The 17,412-nt window shown below is 37.3% G+C and overlaps 2 protein-coding genes across 2 annotated transcripts in view; both read right to left on the bottom strand.

The window, feature by feature from the left end:
• The window catches only part of LOC307270604 (exportin-T-like), a gene marked incomplete at its 3' end in the record, with an annotated part of 10,868 nt that extends 7,292 nt beyond the window's left edge, over positions 1–3,576 (bottom strand). The window contains exon 1 of the mRNA XM_080054486.1: positions 3,445–3,576. The remainder of the gene's footprint in view (positions 1–3,444) is intronic.
• A 3,198-nt stretch (positions 3,577–6,774) lies between these two features.
• rpl18a (ribosomal protein L18a) lies at positions 6,775–16,615 on the bottom strand. Its single transcript, XM_080054485.1, has 5 exons — positions 16,550–16,615; positions 13,453–13,632; positions 10,953–11,082; positions 8,639–8,748; positions 6,775–6,925 (listed from the first exon to the last, which is right to left on the bottom strand). The coding sequence occupies exons 1-5, from the start codon at positions 16,565–16,567 to the stop codon at positions 6,833–6,835; spliced, it is 531 nt and encodes a 176-aa protein (XP_079910611.1). The 5' UTR covers positions 16,568–16,615; the 3' UTR covers positions 6,775–6,832.
• Positions 16,616–17,412: the final 797 nt, after the last annotated feature.

Here is a 17,412-nt window from a genome sequence, read left to right as displayed (position 1 = left end):
GGAGGGGGTCAGAGCGCAGGGTCAGCCGCAGTGCAGCGCCCCTGGAGCAGTCTTGCTCAAGGACACAATGGTAGAGATGGTGGGCACCGTAGACACAATACCAGCCTCTGCTAGTTTTACGACTCACACCCTCCTGTCCGGTGCCGGGGATCGAACCAGCGACCTCATGGTTACTGGTCGGCCACCTTACCTCTAGGCCATCCTACCACCCCCATAAGACAGCAATAATCGCTCAGTCAGCACTGGTTTAGGTGTGTATTTGAGTAAAACAAATATATAAAAATGTCAGTATAATACGTTACTGACAACATTCCTCTCAAATTCTTATAAGAGTTTAAAGATTACATTTAAAAAGGTGCAGTGTGTAATATGACATCATCAAGAAAGTTCTACAAAGTTCTAGAATGCAACGCTCCCTGGGTAACCCCACCCCTTTAGAATAATAACAGAAGCTACAGTGGCCTTCAAGGACAAGAACAATTCTAATTTTTAAACAATGCACCTGATGACATTCCAACTATGACACTTACAAGATGGCGGCACTAGGCCTTGGTCCAAAATATGCAGAAATATGGACATATATGAGACCCTTTCTAAGGGGAAAAAAAATAATTAAAAAATTTTTTTTTCAGCTATTATGCACTAAATTAAATGTACTTATGGATATTATAATTACTTTCTACAAAATCTGCTAGGAAATAAAACCCACAATTCTACACACTGCAGCTTTAAATAACATGGCTTTATTAACAGTGCTGGAAATGATCTATCCATCCATCATCTTTTCATAGCTATGTATGTATTTGAAAGTAATCGTTCAGGTGGTTTAAGTATGTATTTAGTAAAAAGATTAAAATGTCAGTATATTAAAGGGACACTGTGTAACATTTTAAGTAATTTATCAGCTCAAATCAATATCCTCATTCATAAATATGTCCTCATTGGTGTAAAATCACCTCTGCCAATAATCTGAATTATCCTCCTGAGCGGAGAATTACAAATATTAATATTACATTTTGTACATTGAGCGGGCAAGTCTTGTGGAGGCATCCATGTTGGTTGTAATGTCATCAGGTGCATTGTTTAGAATTTAGAATTGTTCTTGTCCTTGAAGGCCACTGTAGCTTCTGTTATTATTCAAAAGGGGTGGGGTTACCCAGGGAGCTTTGCATGCATTCTAGAACTTTGTAGAACTTTCTTGATGATGTCATATTACACACTGCACCTTTAAGTTACTGACAACATTTCTCTCAGATTCTTATAAGAGTTTAAAGTTTAAAGTTAAATGACGTGGCTGATGTAATGTGGCGTCCAGGTATGAAATAAGACAACAGTGAGTCATCAGCACTGGTTTGTGTGGATGGAAGCCAAAAATACATATCTCAAAATATGATATAATAATTAGTACGTTAACCAGGTTTAAAGGTGCAGTGTGTAATATGACATCATCAAGAAAGTTCTACAAAGTTCTAGAATGCAACGCTCCCTGGGTAACCCCAACCCTTTCGAATAATAACAGAAGCTACAGTGGCCTTCAAGGACAAGAACAATTCTACATTTTAAACAATGCACCTGATGACATTCCAACTATCACACTTTCAAGATGGCGGCACTAGGCCTTGGTCCAAAATATGCAGAAATATGGACATATATGAGACCCTTTCTAAGGGAAAAAATAATAATTCAAAAAAAATTTAAGCTATTATGCACTAAATTAAATGTACTTATGGATATTATAATTACTTTCTACAAAATCTGCTAGGAAATAAAACCCAAAATTCTACACACTGCAGGTTTAAACAGCCCTGGAAAGTATTAAGCTATTTATCTAGTCATCCTAATTTCAGTTGTATTCTCCAAACTACCAATAGCATTTTTTTTTAAACCAAATTCCTCCTAAAAAAAAAAGTGTAATTAAAATGCATTTAACTTGATTAATGTCAAAGATTATCTCAAAATATGACATAATACATAGTAAATTAACTAGCAGCTTTATTAACAGTGCTTGAAAGTATTAAGCTAGTTATCTAGTCTTCCTAATTTTGTTTAATTCTACAAACAACCGATATAGTTTTCCTTAATAACCAAACAACTTCCTCATAACTCGAAAGAATAATAGTGCAATTTAAAAGCACGGTGGTCGTCACTGTAAATGAGGGAAATGTCAGTGTCTTTTGAGTGAAGATAAAGGTTATTGATTGATCGATTGGTTTAACTTGATGACTGCCAAATATACCTCCAAATATGACAAAATACTTACCTTAACCAGCTTGATTCACAGCTCTAGAAAGAATTAATCTATCTATCTATCTATCTATCTATCTATCTATCTATCTATCTATCTATCTATCTATCTATCTATCTATCTATCTGTCTGTCTGTCTGTCTGTCTGTCTGTCTGTCTGTCTGATTTTTCTATGTATAGCTATGTGTGTATTTGAGTAAAATAGCTTTTTTTATACCCTTAAGTTACTGACGACAACATTTCTCCCAAATTCCTAACTATAATATTGTCATGTAAATAACGAGGCTGACGTAACTTTGCGTCCAAGTGAGAAATGACTAATATGAAATATTTTTGAGTGAGTCAGCTCAGCTGCACTGGTTGTTTATGGTTGACACAATGCCAGAAATACCTCAAATTATTACGGTTACTCTATTGATAGCAATGTGTAGCATAATGCTGTACTACCGAAAAAAAAAATCTCCAAAATGCATAACAAAAACTGTAATTTAGACGCATTTAGTGGTTGAAAATGGACAAAATAACTGAATTTATTAAGTTTTTTCAATTCTATATTAGTTTATTAAGCAGCTAATCAATGGTTTAGCTGAGAAACAGTTAATAACTAAGTATTAAGTTGATACCCGAAAAACCTCAAAATGTAAACAGATTACCTGGGACTTTTACGAGCCTAGTAAACTGATTTAACTGACAGCATATCAACAACACATGATGTAACACTTTCGCCTTTATGTCCTTTTAACACTGTTTTAACCACACGTACGGAAGCCTAACTGGACATTTTAATACGTGATTAAACACCTGTAAAGATACCTGTACTGTGGAGATATAAATAATAGTAAAAAACTTTATTTAAACAGCCTTTTAAACGGGGCCACTCCTAATTAGAGCTGACACTGCGAAGCTACACGCTAATTTACACGTTAGCCGCCTAGCTTGTGAAAAACCGTCACATAGCAACGAAATTACGCAAAATCAAAGTAATTCAACAACTTGTATAATAAATAATAACTTAAGCAGTGCGAGAATGAGTGAAGAAATCAGTTTTATTGTCTATTTAAGTGATTTTTAAGCCCATTTAAAAAAAATAATCTCGTTGACTGTTGGGGTCGCTACCAAAACCGTTAGCCGCTTTTCACCACGCTAACAGCAAATTAAAAAACTAAAAAAACAAACCACTGTGACGTAATAAAGCTTACCTTATTCAGAACTTATTCCATGATGTGTGTGTGTCTCTGTTGTCCGGGTTTAAAGGTTTTAAAGGTGTGTATTCATGTCGGACCGTTGGGATAAACTGTGTTAAATCACCGACACACACACGGCTCTCAGCGCGGCGTGTCCAGCTCAAAGCACATCCGGGTCATGACGACACACTGGAAACGCGTGACTACATTTTTTATTTTTATTTAATTTAATTTAAAATTTTATTGAGCATATAAACGCAAAACAGTAATTATACAATACAGCTACTCGCAGGGGACAAACAATCCGATACAAATACAAAAAGAAAATAAATAAATGATGAAGGCCTACGGGGATCCAAACGGGTCACTCACTCACACGTGGACGCAAGGACTTTCACAATAAAATATTTTATGTAATTAAAAAAATATATATATAACAAATAATAAATTCAATTGTTTTATTTTATGCAAAAAAGAAAAAAATATTTTCTTTTTGTATCGGATTGTTTGCACCCTGCAAAAAATGCATTGCTGTGTTTATCTGACGAGATCTCATTCACTCACACGTGGACACAAGGACTTTCACAATAAAATGAAATGTTTTATGTAATACTTTTTTTTTTATATAACACGAATAATAAATTATTTTGTTTTTTGCAAAAAAAAAAAAAACATTTTTCAAATTGTTTTTCTGTACATTAAAAAAAATTGCACTGTTGCGTTTAAAAATGTTGCTTTAAAATAGTTGTGTATGTCAAATTATAAAAGAAAGCAAGACCTTTTACAATAGGTCCATGAGGCAGAACTACCATCAGGCGAAAAATATGCAACTGCCTTTCTTTAGGTCCATGGTCTTGGGCCGTAAAACATTGTTTACTTTTTGGTCTTTCTGAATCCATGTTAAACTGGCATCTGAATATATCTATGCATATTCATATTTCCATTTCAAAAGTATTAAATTCTATTTTACATTCTTTATATCACAAAAATCTGAATGTATTTGTGTTCAATGTCTTCCATCATGACCAAATGAGGACGTTTTGACTACAGTTTAATCCTGCAGTGTGTAGAATGTTGGGTTTTATTTCCTAGCAGATTTTGTAGAAAGTAATTATAATATCCATAAGTACATTTAATTTAGTGCATAATAGCTGAATTTTTATTTTATCTTTCCCTTACAAAGGGTCTCAAATGTCCATATTTCTTCATATTTTGGACCAAAGCCTAGTGCCGCCATCTTGAAAGTGTCATAGTTGGAATGTCATCAGGTGCATTGTTTAAAATTTAGAATTGTTCTTGTCCTTCAAGGCCACTGTAGCTTCTGTTATTATTCGAAAGGGTTACCCAGGGAGTGTTGCATTCAACTTTGTAGAACTTTCTTGATGATGTCATATTACACACTGCACCTTTAAAGGGGCACTGTGTAATATGACATCAAGAAAGTTCTAGAAAGTTTTAGAATGCAACGTTCCCTGGGTAACCCTTTCGAATAATAACAGAAGCTACAGTGGCCTTCAAGGACAAAAAACAATTCTAAATTCTAAACAATGCACCTGATGACATTCCAACCAACATGGAATCCTCCATAAGACTTGCCTGCTCAATGTACAAAATGTAATATCAATATTTGTAATTCTCCGCTCAGGAGGATAATTCAGATTATTGGCAGAGGTGATTTTACACCAATGAGGACATATTTATGAATGAGGATATTGATTTTAGCTAATAAATTACTTAAAATGTTACACAATGTCCCTTTAACTCACAGTAGAAAATCCCCTTTTAGTGTGTTCAACTAAAAAGTTAAATGTGGTTAAAGTATGAAACCAGAACATGTTTGCTCTTTTCAACACATCACAATTCTCAGTACCTCACCATCACAAACATATTAAACTTATTCAGAAAGATTTTAAAGATTTTCTTTTAATCCCGGTAAAGGGTTTTTACTGGGAGTTTTTTCTCAGCCGAGCTAAGGGTGTAAGGGCAGGGTGTCATATTGTATCATATTGTATGGAATGTAAAGCCCACTGAGGCAAATGTATTTGTGATTTTGGACTATACAAATAAAACTGATTTGATAGAAATAGTCCAACATTTTAAATTTTCTGCCTCACTCTCTTGCTCAAGTAAAGTCACACAGAAGTGTTTAGTGATGTTGTAAAGTGTATCTTTTGACCTGCTCCCCTTGACAACCAGTGTCTGAGCTAAGCTAACCTGGATGAGAGACCTTTGCCCATTTCTATATAAAAACAAAAATGCAGTTAAGGTGCAGTGTGTAATATGACATCAAGAAAGTTCTCCAAAGTTCTAGAATGCAACGCTCCCTGGGTAACCCCACCCCTTTAGAATAATAACAGAAGCTACAGTGGCCTTCAAGGACAAGAACAATTCTAAATTTTAAACAATGCACCTGATGACATCCCAACTATGACACTTTCAAGATGGCGGCACTAGGCCTTGGTCCAAAATATGCAGAAATATGGACATATATGAGACCCTTTCTAAGGGGAAAAAAGTTATTAAAATTTTTTTTTCAGCTATTATGCACTAAATTAAATGTACTTACGGATATTATAATTATTACAACAATTACAGTTTCCGTCACTTTTTCTTGAGCCGGATTGTGAGGCAAAAAGTTACAAATCAAAAATGTTGGAAATATATTCCTTTAAGAGGAAAAGCCGCAAATGTTCACATGGGAGAAGCAACAACCATCCAGGAAAATGTACTTAAACCATTATCACAATATTTGACTCTTCCCCTTGGTAGGGAGGTCGTCCACTGGGTTACAGGGTCAGTGGTTCGATCCCCCGTCTCCCCGCCACATGCCCAAGTGTAAAGTTAAGTACGCCATGTTGGTAGTTTCTTATTTGATCTTTTGTTTGTGTGTGTGTTCCCTTTTCAGTTGTGCGTTTGTGTTCCTTAAAAAAAAAAAAGAAAAAAAGTTGAGCGCTTTGGGTCTCAAAAAGAAAAGCGCTACATTAGGCGGTCCATTTACCATTAGATAATAAACACACACAAAAACCTAAATTTCTCTTTGTGATGTCACAGAAAGAGAAATGTAGGGTTAGACAGTGAGACCATAAAACACTCTTTCTGCCGCACTAAGATGATCTGATTTAAAAAAAATTTTGCACATTTATACTACATAGGATCTCAGAATTCAATACACCTTCATATTCCCACCGGTGAAATAGGTCTTTAAGAAGAGTCCATATAATTACTAAATGATTTTAACCTTTCCTATAGTAGGTAGCTATGGTCTAAAAACTGAATTTTCATCCTTCCTTATAAAATAGTTCCATAATATAAGTGGAGTCCATAATAAAACACACGGAGACATCATATTTTTCTATCAATCGTTGGATCCATTTTATTTTGTTTGCGCTCAGAGTGAAACACCTCAGAAGAAGGTGTTGGGCCTCTTGGTGGTGAAGCGGGGCGCGTGCTGGCGACGGAGCACACGGTGGGGCAGCGGGAACTTGATCTTTGAGTCCTGGAAAGATACAACAGAGAAAATATAGTTTAAAACACAATACATGTGTAAGCATTTATACGTCTAATTAAATGATGTTATAACCCCCCTTTTTAATTTACATTAATCAATAGAAACAATCAATATATTCTTTTCTTGATTTAAACTCTCCCATTTTTCTCTCACTCCAGACTCATGAGAAAGGATTTTGCAAGGCAGAGATGACTTTGCTATAAAAAGCCCAGTCATACATTTCCCATAGAGATAACGATAAGAACCAGACATGAATATAGTTATAAACAAAAGTCTTTTGTAATTTTGATACATTCGAGGACAATAGTCTAGACATGGTCATGCTTCTTTCCCAGAAATCCAGAAGATGACGTCAGCCAGAAGAGGAGATGCCTTGTTTACATTTTATATACAAGATCCTGATGTTGCGAGGATCTGGACTTCACACTACTACTTCATTTTCTGTACTTCTTTTGGTCTTGTCAAACTGCCTTGTCAATTTACTTAAATAAAAACTGAGGACGAGATCCTGAATTTTACACCTTTCTCCATGGTTATTTTACACCTTCATAAATAAGGCTAAGAACACGTTTATTTTTATTTCTAACACATGACATTTATAAAGCTGCAGTGTGTAACTTTTGGGGTGTGTCAGAAGGGACCACTTCCTCAGAGTGGAATAAACAAATAAATAAAAATAACACTCAATTTAACTGGTATTTAAGGTGTAGTCAGTGATTCTGGAACACACTTGAAAACAGTTTAGTTTAAAACACAATACATGACATTTAATAAAGCTGCTGTGTGTAACTTTGGGTGTGTGTCAGAGAAGTGAACATTTTCTCAGGTATATTCTCACTCTCAATAAGACATTCATTTAAAACTTCAAATCTACAGGTATTTAAAAAAGGTGGAGTCAGTGATTCTGGAGAACGCTTGTTGTCAAAATCAGAGAATATCTCCTCATGATCCGCTACCTGTCTGTACTGTGTGTGTGCTGAAAAGAAACCCATTGTTAATTCACAGCCTTGGCTCTGTTAACATGGCAGAGCGCAAACAGTACAGACAGGTAGTGGATCATGAGGAGATATTCACTGATTTTGACAACAAGCGTTCTCCAGAATCTCTGACTACACCCTCAAAGAAAAATTAGACTTTAAATCAAAATGTCGCCCGGTTCTAAACCGCCAGATTTGAAGATGGAAGCTCGAAATCTGGAAGAGGAATCGGGCTTTTACTCTGGCGGGGTTTTAAACCGGAAGTGACACAGTGAGTCAATCCCAGAGAGAGACCCGCGTTAGCCGAGGCCATCAATAAAGATTTATTCAAAAATCTACAAATATTACATTGTATAGTCACTCAGAATTGTACATGTCACCTCAAAATAACAAGTTCTACTACCAAAATCTGTAGGTATATTTGAAATAGTGATAGATATAAACATAATGTTATAAACCCTTAAATAAAACTGGTTAACTTGTATTTCGACCACGCGTAAAAAGAGAAATGATAAAAAGTACAAGATAAAAAAAATATTATTTTGTTTTTTTGTGAAGCAAAGTTGATGAACCAAAAATATATAAAAAAAAAATGTCTTTCTATTGCCCGTTTATTAATTAAAATGTTAATTATACATAATGCATATGCACAGAAGTCCATACACGTCATACAAACTACTGTATCAAAGTGTGATAAGGTTATAAACCATATAAGGAAACTCACGTGGAACTGCTTGATTGCCGGTCTGCGACATTTGTTGGCAGCGATGATTTCCACTTTCATGATCTGGATGGCGTGAGCGCGGGCGCGATGGCGAGCTCCCATGTCACGGTCTGAAAACACACAAGAGACGTTTTAACATCAACACTTCAGTTCACAATTATTCACCTTGCCCACAGCAGAGAGAGGGAGAGAGAGATAGATAGAGAGGGAGAGAGAGAGCGGGAGGGAGAGAGAGAGAGAGGGGGGGAGAGAGAGAGGGAGAGAGAGCGGGAGGGAGAGAGAGACAGAGAGAGCGGGAGAGAGGGAGGGAGAGAGAGCGGGAGGGAGAGAGAGAGGGAGAGAGAGAGGGAGGGAGAGAGAGAGAGGGAGGGAGAGAGGGAGGGAGAGAGAGAGAGAGGGAGAGAGGGAGGGAGAGAGAGGGAGGGAGAGAGAGAGAGGGAGAGAGAGATAGATAGAGAGGGAGGGAGAGAGATAGATAGAGAGGGAGAGGGAGGGAGAGAGAGACAGAGAGAGAGCGGGAGAGAGCGGGAGGGAGAGAGAGGGAGGGGGGAGAGAGAGGGAGAGAGAGCTCCCATGTCACGGTCTGAAAACAGACAGAGACGTTTTAACATCAACACTTCAGTTCACAATTATTCACCTTTTATATTATGGTTCATACAGATTTTTTTTAAGAGTAACATTCAAGCACTAAAGGTGAAGTAAGCGGTGTATTTATGTTAGTATAAGTGTAAAATCGCTCTTTATTCATACAGTGATCACTTATATAGTGTGCGCGTCTCATAAAGCCGATCTCTCAGTCAGCTGCTTTGCATTTAATCGGCATATAAACTTATTGTAGTATCCCAAAATTTTTATCCAATCAGAAGAGAGAACGCTACAAACCGACACTCATCTCACTCATATACAGTATATACACTCCATGGTCTCACTGCCGGTGCACGCCAGAGCAACAGATGGGTGAATGTGTATGCGCCTACAATGGCGGAGCAGGTAAAAATGCGCTTACAATGGCGGAGCAGGTAAAAATCCTTCCCAATGTCTGTTTTGATGGTTTTTAATCATGTTTTATCACACTCATGGATCTGAGATGATGCTAGATAACTCGCTGCTTGACGACCGCAGTGCATTAATGTGGTGACGTAGGGACGAGCGAGGGGACTGCTAACTGCAGTAACTGACAGGAAGTTAGCTAAAAGAACCACTCCGCTTACAGCACCTTTAAGATAAAAAGTTTAACTATTTCTAAGTGGCTACGAGGAATTTTAATATTTTTCTCTACCTAAAATATCACGGTTTGAAACAGACAGAAAGACGTTTTAACATTAATACTTATGGCTTGGGTGTCGTTAAAACTATTTTTCTCAAAGTGAATCGATACTTTGAATTCGATACTAGTTACTTTTTTCGATATCAATTCTATGAAATCCAGTTTAGGCATTGACATTACGCATTATGGTAAATAAAAAAAAGAGTAAGTTTTATTTCTCAGCTCCTTCGCAATTTAACAAAATATCCAATAAAACTGTAAATAAGATGAAAACATAACTTAATGGAATAAGCACTAAGCAATATGGACCCTTGATTTCACTTTCAGAGACACTGTTCTGTCAGAGAAAGGCGACAAAGATCAGTTGCTGTTTGCACACCGGACTCATTCACACCACGACAGATATGAACTTTGGGTTTGGGTGCAGATTTGGAGAAAAAAAATTTAATAGTTTTAACATTTCACAGGTTAAAGGGTCACTACACAGTTTCAGAGGAGGGGGATTTGTTTACATTCACAGAGCCAAAAGTTAGTTTACTGAACATATTTACTCTAAATGTAATGTATCCATTTCCCTAAGGGCTTAATAAACGATCTCTGCATCTACCAGTAGTTACGCTTTTATATATTTTTTTTTATTTAGCTGTGTACTTTTGCTTTACAGATAAAGTTGCCTTGATGCCAACCAGAGGGGATATGCGAAAAAGAAAAATGTCAATGTGCCTTGTGTACAATTGACTGATCTTAACCGACACCCCAAGTTTGTATTTAAATGCATAGTTTTCTATCACATCCACTCAAAGCACTGTGACAGTCCGAGAGCGAGAGAGAGCAAGAGGGAGAGAGGGAGAGAGAGAGAGAGCAAGAGGGAGAGAGAGAGAGCAAGAGGGAGAGAGAGAGAGAGAGCAAGAGGGAGAGAGAGAGAGCAAGAGGGAGAGAGGGAGAGAGAGAGAGAGGGAGAGAGAGAGCAAGAGGGAGAGAGAGAGAGCAAGAGGGAGAGAGAGAGCCAGACAGAGAATCCATCCATTTTTCTATCATTCTACTCACAGCACTGTGTGACGGCCCCGGACGTGGTCAGGTCTCTGTACTCTCTGTACATGTTGTGGGTTCCAGAGCGAGAGTCGTAACGCAGCCAGATGCCAAAGTTCTTCACCTTCTGAGGAGTCTTCTCATGGACCTGGAAGAGTTTAACAACAACACACGGTAAGTTTAGTCATTTCACACCTAAAGACCTACTTCACCAGTGGAGATATGAAGGTGTATTGAACTCTGGGATCCTATGTAGTATAAATGTGCAAACATGTTAGAAATCGGTTCATCCTAGCCTGAGAAAAGGCAGAAAGAGTGTTTTATGGTCTCACTGTCTGTCAATACACTTTAAAAACGTTTCCATTAAATTTTGCACAATTGTAATTGTCCATATCACCGCTAAGTTAGTTAATTCACACTCAAGATGGAACCGGAAATTTTGAAGGACACTTTTTGTCTAAATCAGTGAATATCTCCTCATGATCCGCTACCTGTCTGTACTGTGTGTTGTGCAACAAAATCCAGTGTTAATACACAGCCTAGGCTCTGTAAAGTGGCATGTTGCTAGCTCTGGTGGCGCCCTTTGTTTACATACCAGTTTACAGAGCCTAGGCTGTGTATTAACAATGGATTTCTTCTCTCAGCGCACACACAGTACGGACAGGTAGCGGATCATGAGGAGATATTCACCTTTGAAATCAGATATTCAGAGACATATCAGAGGGGATAAAACAATGAAGAACCAAGATAATAATTCAGAATTGAAGACAGAGGTTGCGTTCCGAATCGCATACTTTCTACTATATAGTTTGGTAGAAAAAAGATTTAGGATGTCCCGATTCTTGTGGCCAGATTTAGGATGGTTAGAAGTACCCGGATGTCCTACTTCATGCGGCCAAGATTGTTAGTGTTGAAAACTGCATCCTATTTGGGCGATTCTGACCCACAATCCAGTGCGCACGTGAAGTGACGTCACATCGACGGAGCCTCCATAGGGGGGTGGTAGGATGGCCTGGGGGTGGAAGGATGGCCTAGAGGAAAAGGTGGCCGACCAGTAACCATGAGGTCGCTGGTTCGATCCCCGGCACCGGACAGGAGGGTGTGAGTCGTAAAACTAGCAGAGGCTGGTATTGTGTCTACGGTGCCCACCATCTCTACCATTGTGTCCTTGAGCAAGACACTTAACCCCAAAACTGCTCCAGGGGCGCTGTACTGCGGCTGACCCTGCGCTCTGACCCCCTCCGAAGTGTGGTAACTTGAGAGGGGATATGCGGAAAGACGAATTTCAATGTGCCTCGTGTACAACTGACAAATAAAGATAACTTAACTTAAATGAAAACAAACGGGGATGCGACGGATATAAAAGCAAGAGGCAAGATCAAGGCGCAATGTTATGATGAAATAAGAGAGTAAAGTATGTCCCAATAGTATGCCTACTGCATCCTAACTAGATTATTTTTATCGTCGGATGTAGTATGTAGAATAGAAAAAAGAAAGAAAGAGGAGGAGATTCGGAATGCAACCAGAATATATTTAATTTTAAGTGGCTATTGTCGCGTGAAGCAGGCCGCCATTTTAAATTAGAACATGTACTATGTTAAAAAAAATCAGTGTTTTAAAGATGGGTTTTGTGGACCCTTGATTTCACTTTCAGAGACACTGTTCTGTCAGAGAAAGGCGACAAAGATCAGTTGCTGTTTGCACACCGGACTCATTCACACCACGGATAGATATGAACTTTGGGTTTGGGTGCAGAGAAATGTACATGTTCTGTAGCAATTTTTTTCCAGTTTTTTAAATAATATTGCACCTTTTCTCACTGCCTGTGTGATGCAACGAATGAACAGCTGAGGCTATGTGCAGAGATACACACCTTACCAACTAATAAAAACAGGGCCCAATTAACGTTTAGAAGTCATATGCCAAATTAGAGCCCAAAATGGTCCTTTTGGTCTTAGATTATCGAAGACTGCATCTGTATCTGAGCATCCCTATTTATCTAGTTGAGTGTCCGAGGCCAGAAAATTTACCGATTTGTCCACTAGATTTGTCCCAAAATCTTGAGCCTAGATTCTGTAGATGTAAACGTACCTTTGAGTGCTTAAGTGTGATTGTCTCCCAACTAAAATATATGATTGCTAAGTGTTAAGTAGACAGCAAGTAGTATGTAGGACGTTAGTAGGGCTTTCAGTATGTAGTATATACATGTTGAGTATGTAGGAAGGAGGACATTAGTAGGGCTTTTTACAACACAGCCAAAGTCTTTAGCCTAGATTCTGTAGATGTAAACGTACCCTTTGAGTGCCTAAGTGATTGTATCCAACTAAAATATGTGCTTGCTAAAAAGGTATAAGTGTTAAGTAGACAGTATGTAGTATTATACAAATGTTGAGTATGTAGGAGGGAGGACGTTAGTAGGACTTCAACGTTATTTTAAACTTATGTAAAAGGTATAAGCCTATTGTCCACCAGATTTAACCCAAAATCTTGAGCCTAGATTCTGTAGATGTGAACGTACCGATCCGCAGTAGACCGTCTCCCCAGAAGCCTTCTTCATCTTCCTGAGCTGGGACACGAAGTACCAGAAGCGGGACTTGGCCACCACATGGTTGGGGGCAAAGATCCGCATGCGGTACAGAGGGGGGGCGGGGTTTTTAGCCGAGGGCAGCAAGCGCCCAATCACTTTGTACTCCCTAAGCTGAGAAAACAACACAAGAAATATGTTAAAATAAGCTGGTTTCAAAATAAGACAGAAAATATGTTAAAATACAGATGAAAAATTACTTTGTACTCCCTAAGCTGAGAAAACAATATAAGAAATATGTTAAAATATAAGCGCCCAATCATTTTCAAAATAAGACAAAAGATATGTTAATATACAGGTGAAAAATTACTTTGTACTCCCTAAGCTGAGAAAACAATACAAGAAATATGTTAAAATAAGCTGGTTTCAAAATAAGAAGAAATACTGTATGTTAATATACAGGTGAAAGAAAATTATCTATGAGATTTCTTTAAAATATTATCTCCAAGTACAATTAAACAATACATATACTGTTTTTTTTTTTTGTTTTTTTTTTAACCTTTATTTATACAGGTAAATCCCATTGAGTCCGAAGACTCTTTTGCAAGGGAGACCTGTTCCCATTTACACGTTACCATTCACACACCGATAGCAGGCTAACTATCGACATTCACACGAGGCAAGGTGGGTGAAGTGTCTTGCCCAAGGACACAACAACTATGACACAGGTGGCAGGGCGGGGATCGAACCTCCAACCCTTTGATCATCGGCCGACCCGCTCTGCCACCTGAGCCACAGTCAAACAAGTGAATACTAATGTAACAGCAATGTATTTTTATCTGTTTAAGTAGCTTATTAATGACGTTGTACTCCCTAAGCTGAAAGAATAATATAAGAAATATACTTTTTAAAATAAGCTGTTTTCACAGTAAAATATATATGATAAAATACAAGCGCCCAATCACTTTGTACTCCCTAAGCGGTTTTCAAAATAAGACGAAAGATATGTTAATATACAGGTGAAAAATGACTGTACTCCCTAAGCTGAAAGAACAATACAAGAAATATACTTTTTAAAATAAGATGGTTTCAAAATAAGACAGTAAATAATTAAATGTTATAATACAAGTGAATAATAATGTCAAAAACAATGTATTTTATCCGTTTGTAGTGACTTTTTTCACCCATCAGACCACCATTGTAAATTAGACCTTGTTCTTAAAGGCCTACTTCACCGGTCTGAATATGAAGGTGTATTGAATTCTGAGATCCTATGTAGTATAAATGTGCAAAAAAAATTAAAATCGGTTCATCCTAGCCTGAGAAAAGGCAGAAAGAGTGTTTTTTTAACCCTATATTTCTCGTGACATCACAGAAAGAGAAATATAGGGTTAAAAAAAAACTTACTTTGTAAATATTACTGTGATGTCTTTTACTGTGACATCACAGTAATATTTACAACGTACGTTTTTTTAACCCTATATTTCTCTTTCTGTGATGTCACGAGAAAGAGAAATATAGGGTTAAAAAAAACACTCTGCCTTTTCTCAGGCTAGGATGAACCGATTTTAATTTTTTTTGCACATTTATACTACATAGGATCTCAGAATTCAATACACCTTCATATTCAAACCGGTGAAATAGGCCTTTAATGACTTGCATGTATAAATAAAAGGTGAAATTATATAAGTGTTTCCCTCCCAAAAATAATGAAATTTGTGCTAAAAAATAAAGTCCTTCTAACTATACAATTATGATGATTTGCAAGATAGTAAGCATCAGAATTTAGGGCATATCTATCAATTATTCTACACCGCAGACCACTTTGGGTTAAGTCAAAATATTCCATAATATTAACAGATTAAAGCATTGATACCTTCTCAGATAGTGTCCCATGTTAAAAGATAACTTTGTACAAATTCAGTGTTTTAAAGATGGGTTTTGTGGACCCTTGATTTCACTTTCAAAGACACTGTTCTGTTAGAGAAAGGCGACAAAGATCAGTTGCTGTTTGCACACCGGACTCATTCACACCACGGACAGATATGAACTTTGGGTTTGGGTGCAGATGGAGAGAGAAATTCAAGTATTTTGTTATAAAAGAATATGTTGCTTTCACATTTAATTGCTTACTTTAAGTTTTCCCTGCTAAGGTACAAATGTTTCGGTACAATGTCACTTGTGCTCTCTACATTTTTCAAGCTAATATTGTGTTTACTTTCATGTCAAAAACGAATATTTAGTCGAGACAATGAATGTAGAAACTTTTAAATTATACAAAAGTTAATCAATTTGTGCTTAAGACTTGTCATAACTTGTTCTGCAAATATAGCAATGAGTTAGCAAGAAAAGCTAAGCTGAACGTGACTTTTAAAACACATAATTTGAAACGCAGTTAAGTTAATAAGTAAATATATTAAATTAATTGCGCAGCGCCTGGAAACAGTGGCAGGTATCCTATTTTAAATATGACACTATCTTGCACTAAGTTAATATAAACGATTACAACTATTACGAAGTCAATGTGTGGCTAACAAATGCCATTAGCCGTATAGCAAACACTAAAATGAGTCTCCTAAACACCTTAACCAGAGCAAGGCCATTTCCAAAATTAAATTCAATAATAAAAAAAAGCCAACATTTCAGATTAAATCAACTGTACACGGCTTAGGGATACACACACGTTAGCACCACACTATTAGCAGCTAACGGTAGCTTTGAGGCTAAAATCATATTTTACGGGGCATTTAACGGACATTTAACCGACATTACTGGTCAATTAAGAGACATTTACGCCTTTTGTAACCGGTCACTTCAAGTAAAATAATGTCTAGTTATTTTATACAGGGCTCTGTTTGAATTAGACAGTCACGTCTGAAATCGCTATCGTCCACATGGTGCCGGAGCCGCCATGTTGGAATCGCATTTATTTTTTCAACCGGGGATGAAAAATACTCAAAATATCATTAAATAAAGAGATTTTCGGGGATTTTAAAGCATATATAGGAAGATTATAACCTTATAAAGACACACAGATACGTTTAGACCGTGTGTCGCTGTTAGATTTAGGTAAAAATACAGTTTTACGTACAGTTCCGGACGCCTTCATGGTGCCTGCCGCTCGATGCAACAGTAAAAGAGAGAGCTGGAAGGTGAGGACTGCGCATGTGTAAAGAACGGAGGCCCGGTAGAAGGCGGGACTTCCGGGGGTGAAGGGGGCGGTGATAGGGAGAAATCAAGGCCGACAGAGGAGGGCCTCAAGGCGGATACATTAGCGATACATGGCGGCCTCCTCTGGACTGGAGCTTTTTTATTTAGTTAACCTGCGTTCCAATCCCCATACTTCCCTAATATTTAGTACGCCAGAAAAGAGATTTAGGATGTCCCAATACATGCAAGTTAATTGTATTATGCTGAAAATACATAAATGCCCCACTAACTCCAATAGCATTTTGGAGTATTCGTCTTTATTCTTGACATTTCTCGACATAATGAAAAAAAAAAACTTCTATATCTGATTTTTTTTTCTCTCCTGTCTGTGGCCCTAAAACTCTTCTGGACAAATCGACCCGTAACCCGGGACATTATAAATAAAACAAAATGTTGTTTTACTTTTCTTTATTTGTTGTGTTTTTTTCCCTTTATTTTTCCTCTAAAGATCAATTGAGGGGTGATGACCCTCATTTACAATGATGTAGAGTAAAAAATACAACACACACACAAACACACACACACACACACACACACACACACACACAATGCAAATATACAACAAGCTGACAAAGAGACAAGCACTAGTAAAACATTCAGATCAACTGAGTGAAGCAGAACAATAGTCTGATTAAAACAGTTACAGGTGGAGTGGGGCTGATTCAAAATAATATGTTTAGATTGGTTAACGGATATTGATTGATTGATTGATTGATTGATTAAATTTTATTTCAGACATATCAA

The sequence above is a fragment of the Ammodytes marinus genome, assembly GCF_949987685.1.
Source record: "Ammodytes marinus genome assembly, contig: scaffold_106, whole genome shotgun sequence".
NCBI lineage: Eukaryota > Metazoa > Chordata > Actinopteri > Uranoscopiformes > Ammodytidae > Ammodytes > Ammodytes marinus.
Note: the sequence above shows the minus strand (reverse complement) of the source record. Positions and strands in the feature narration are given on the sequence as shown.